Source organism: Eutrigla gurnardus (assembly GCF_963514095.1).
Source record: "Eutrigla gurnardus genome assembly, chromosome: 10".
NCBI lineage: Eukaryota > Metazoa > Chordata > Actinopteri > Perciformes > Triglidae > Eutrigla > Eutrigla gurnardus.
In genome coordinates this window covers 2,775,956-2,780,553 of record NC_139924.1, presented here as the reverse complement: position 1 = coordinate 2,780,553, position 4,598 = coordinate 2,775,956, and the positions used below count along the sequence as shown (strand labels likewise).

The window sequence follows — 4,598 nt, the reverse complement described above, 5'->3', positions numbered from 1 at the left end:
AATACTTTGTAGAGCCACCTTTCGCTGCAATTAAAGCTGCAAGTCTTTTGGGGTATGTCTCTACCAGCTTTGCACATCTAGAGACTGAAATTTTTGCCCATTCTTCTTTGCAAAATAGCTCAAGGTCAGCCAGATTTGAAGGGGAGCGTCTGTGAACAGAAACGTTCAAGTCTGGCCACAGCTGCTCAATGGGATTTAGGTCTGGACTTTGACTGGGCCATTCTAACACATGAATATTCTTTGATCTAAACCATTCCATTGTAGCTCTGGCTGTATGTTTAGGGTCATTGTCTTGCTGGAAGGTGAATCTCCTTCCCAGTCTCAAGTCTTTTGCAGCCTCCAACAGGTTTTCTTCCAGGATTGCCCTGTATTTAGCTCCATCCATCCTCCCATCAACTCTGACCAGCTTCCCTGGCCCTGCTGAAGAAAAGCATCCCCACAGCATGAGGCTGCCACCACCATGTTTCACAGTGGGGATGGTGTGTTCAGGGTGATGAGCAGTGTTACTTTTCCGCCACACATAGCGCTTTGCATTCAGGCCAAAAAGTTCAACTTTGGTCTCGTCTGACCAGAGCACCTTTTTCCACATGTTTGCTGTGTCCCCAACATGGCTTGTGGCGGGACTTCTTATGTCTGTTTTTCAACAATGGCTTTCTTCTTGCTACTCTTCCATAAAGGCCAGATTTGTGGAGTACACGACTTATAGTTGTCCTGTGGACAGATTCTCCCACCTGAGCTGTGGATTTCTGCAACTCCTCCAGAGTGACCATGAGCCTCTTGGCAGCTTCTCTCACCAGTGCTCTCCTCGCTCGGTCTGTCAGTTTAGGTGGACGGCCATGTCTTGGTAGGTTAGCAGTTGTGGCATACTTCTTCCATTTTTGGATGATGGATTGAACAGTGCTCCTTGAGATGTTCAAAGCTTTGGATATTTTTTTATAACCTAACCCTGCTTTAAACTTCTCCACAACTTTCAGGGATGCAAACAGGTGAAGGGTCAAAAAAGTGAGTACATACCGGCGACTTGTTGGGTGCGTGCGCCGATCCCACGTGAGACCATGGAAGGGGCGCAATGATGAAAAGGGCCAAAGATTTCTATTCCATTCTTTATTGAATTGTAAACATATTAGCAATAGCTAGAGTAACGGATTAATACAACAAACAAAAGAACATTTTCATTGTCATTTTGACAGAATTACTTCTTTTTTTTTGCCACCAGGATCTCGAGTGCCCGACGCCTTTGTTTGGCCGCATGCTTCATTCTTGCCCTCTTTTCGGCTTCAAGTGCAGCCCTTTTACTGTCCTCAGCAGTTTGTGCTTTCTCGTACCCATATTCTTTAGCCCTCTCCATTGCTGAAATCCGGTTCTTTTGGCGTCTAGCCGCATCCCTTGCCCCAGCAGACTTGATGTTTTGACACAGCCTTTGATCCAATTTCCCATATTTGGGATCGTCCCTCTTAAAAATTTGAGTGGCGGACATGTTGCCTGATTTTAGTGTGTATTTAACAGTTTGGAATGCATTAAATGTAGGGATAGCCATGTTGCTGCTCTTTGGGTCAATAATGTCCCCCATAAGGTTGAAGGAGGCCTCCACCAATGGGCCATGAAAGATGGAGAGGGCGGCTTTCACGACTTTGCTCAATGCAGGGAACTTTTGAGAATTGAAGACCTTGGCCCACCAAGTGACCATGTCCTCTCCCTCACTGAATGAGGCCAAATCTGGAGACACACTGTACCCCATTATTTCTAGGTGGACATCACTTTCAGGGTCTGTGAAGTGTTGAAGGTTGGTGGCCAGCTTCTTCAAATGGATCACAGCTTGCGAGTGACCTCTGAGGATGGGGTCTACAGCAGAGAGGGATTGTAGGATGGGGTTCTCCAAAGGTAGTTTCTTTTGTAGATATAGGCCAGTTGTGATGTAGGCCTGCGAGACCGACTCCAGGAATGTCTTGAGGAGCTAAAGTGAACAAAACCAATGCATTAACATTGACCATATATTGAAAGAATAGGCCAATATCATGTCCGAACTGTTGTTAATGCAATGTAAGAGGTCATTTTGAGAGTATACTAACAGGATGTCGAGGACTCTTGGTTCTGAATGAATCCGCCTCTCTTCCAACATAAAGCTGGGCGAAAGGGAGCATCTTTCCCTCAATCACGAGGTTTGCCATCTCTTTAGGAGTTGCATCCTTTAGGTGCTCAGCTCTGATAAAACAACTCATGAAGAGTTTGAACAACTCTAGCTGCCTATCGTGAAGCTTGTGCACCAAGGTTTGGCTCCCCTGGAAAATATTTCAACAAATATCATGTTAGGTTATGCGCCAACATTTTGCTCCCCTGATATTTCAAAAAGCTAAATGTGGCTTTCAGTCAAAACAGTGTTAATATTGTCTTTTGCCAGTATGTTATGCAGATATCCCAAGTAGGCCTTAAATACACTGACATGTGGACATGTAGAGACACACAAATTCTGGGCTTCTTAAATCTATGAATTTATTCTAAACATATTTCAGTGTTGGTCACCATTACTTGGCACGCCTACATAACACACTGTATGTGCTTACAACATGTAGACTGGAAAGGATTACTTTAATTTCTCTGACTTTAGAGCAGCTATTTATATTAGTTTGACCAAATGCTACCAATACCAACCTGGAAAACCATGACATACTCCTTCAGGATGGCGAGCACACCCTGATACACACTCAGCTGTAGCTCAGTTTTTGTGTCCTCAAACCAAATCTTAGAGTTCACCCTTGTCTTTCTGTCTTTCCCTAATTGTGTCATAGCTAAAAGAGAATAGAATAGGTAAAATGGTAAAGTAAAATTAGCTTTTGGCACAAATCCAATTAAAAATGTCAAGATGTGTCAGCAATACTGTACAGGAGGACTGTTTTATGACATGTTAACATACTTGATACTTATAGATTGATTGATTACACATAGTGTTTCTACCTAATATTGTATCTTTCACATTCAACAGTTTATACCTTCATTTTCCTTCCAAGACCATGGAGAAACTATAGTTTCACAATTCAGATAAATTGAATTAAAAGTACTTTTCCAATGTGTTCAAACTAATGCATGCTCAGGAGAACCCTACCTTTCTTGTTAAGGTCCCCATGCAGAGAAAAGATCCGCTGTTGTGCCTTCTCGCTTACGTTGTGTTGTCTTGAAGAGCGCCTCCAGAGGGTCCCTGTAAAGCGCCTTGTCCTCTGCACTCAGGAAGCCATAATATAGCACCTTATATGCAGGCAGCATTCTCTTTGTGGCGATGCTCACATTATATGCAGAGAGCCAGCGATGCTGCACAAACCTGAGGATTGGTGGCAGGGATATGCATGAACTGACACACTTCCTTGAGGTACATCACCTACGAAAGTTAAAAATAAAAAATGACTCGCCTGTACAACTACAATGTATACATCGCCTGTACAACTACAAAATGCATACCTGATCTGGAGACCACTGATGATCTGTGTGCAGATCTGAAAATAGCTTCTCAAGGAAGAGGCTGCATTGTGGATGTGATGGCAACTGTCCCCATCTATGTCCAGCAAAGTTGGGCAGAGTGAATGGCGGATCCTGGTCTCCAGACCTGACTTGCTCCCTCGCATGACACTGCACGAATCCATCATGATGCTCACCAGATTTTGCCACGGAATGCCAATTTCAATGAAGAAGTCAGTGAGAGACTTTTCCAAGCTGGCAGCAGTCACTTTCTGGACTTCAAGAGAGCCAAGATGCTCTACGACCACCTTCTCCTTATCCTCATGGTAGTAGCTAACCAACATTGCAAGTACTTTCTTGTTGCTGTTACAGGTGCTTTCATCTATGTTAAGAGAAAAGGGACATCTATTTAGCTGATAAACTGTCCTTTCAGAGAAAGTACGTGCAAGGCCATTAACCATTTTGTATGTGGCTGCTGTGCGTGACAGTTTTAACTGTGCCAAAGCCATCTTGTCAAGTGCAAGAGTCTGGGCCAAATTAACAAGGACGGGAGCAATTGATAATGGAAGGGACTGCTCTGCAATGACTCCCAGAACCATAGCCTAAAAAGGGAAACAATGGAGTAAATTACACTAAACACATTCTCAGAGACCAATACGCTTTTGCTTCAAGAAAATAATATACTTAAAAGTTGTCTTCTACACTTTTGCATAGGCCTACAACACTTTCCCTTTATGCTTCCTTAACAACCTTGCCTACCTCTGCGTTAGCTATGCGATCAGATGTGGGCACAGGGGTCAGAATCTGCTCCCTTATCCTTTCAGGTCCTTGTGCTGGTGCTGGCCTTTCTTCTGTAAGGACCGGTGCACACTACGTGTTGTGATAATGTCACGTAATTTTCGAACATGGCATTCAGTCTTGCAGTGTGCCACTAGTGCTTGGGACCCTCTGTTCGAATAATTGATCTCCCTCATGCATAGTGTACACCTGCCATGGCCTTTCTTGTCAATTTTTTTGATACAATGAGACAATGGGAAAATGTGTGTCTTTGTTTCAATAGTGGTTGAGATTTCCAACTTCAGCCAGTTCCAGTTCCAGCTGCACTTGCACCCTAAATCCACCTGCTTCACAGACAAAGCCTCATCCTCATT

General features: G+C 43.8%; 1 protein-coding gene across 2 annotated transcripts; it reads right to left on the bottom strand.

Annotated features, from left to right (window-relative positions):
* Window positions 1-1,083: 1,083 nt before the first annotated feature.
* LOC311019959 (uncharacterized protein) lies at window positions 1,084-3,328 on the bottom strand. 2 transcript variants are annotated; one of them, XM_084019630.1, is made up of 5 exons: window positions 3,177-3,328; window positions 3,101-3,133; window positions 2,650-2,786; window positions 2,070-2,279; window positions 1,084-1,954 (listed from the first exon to the last, which is right to left on the bottom strand). In XM_084019630.1, exons 1-5 carry the CDS (start codon window positions 3,256-3,258, stop codon window positions 1,193-1,195), a joined length of 1,224 nt encoding a protein of 407 aa, XP_083875756.1. In that variant the 5' UTR covers window positions 3,259-3,328; the 3' UTR covers window positions 1,084-1,192. The 2 variants fall into 2 exon arrangements, with proteins under 2 accessions (XP_083875756.1, XP_083875757.1); XM_084019631.1 differs by lacking the exon at window positions 2,650-2,786 and having other exon boundaries at window positions 1,088-1,954; window positions 3,177-3,311.
* Window positions 3,329-4,598: the final 1,270 nt, after the last annotated feature.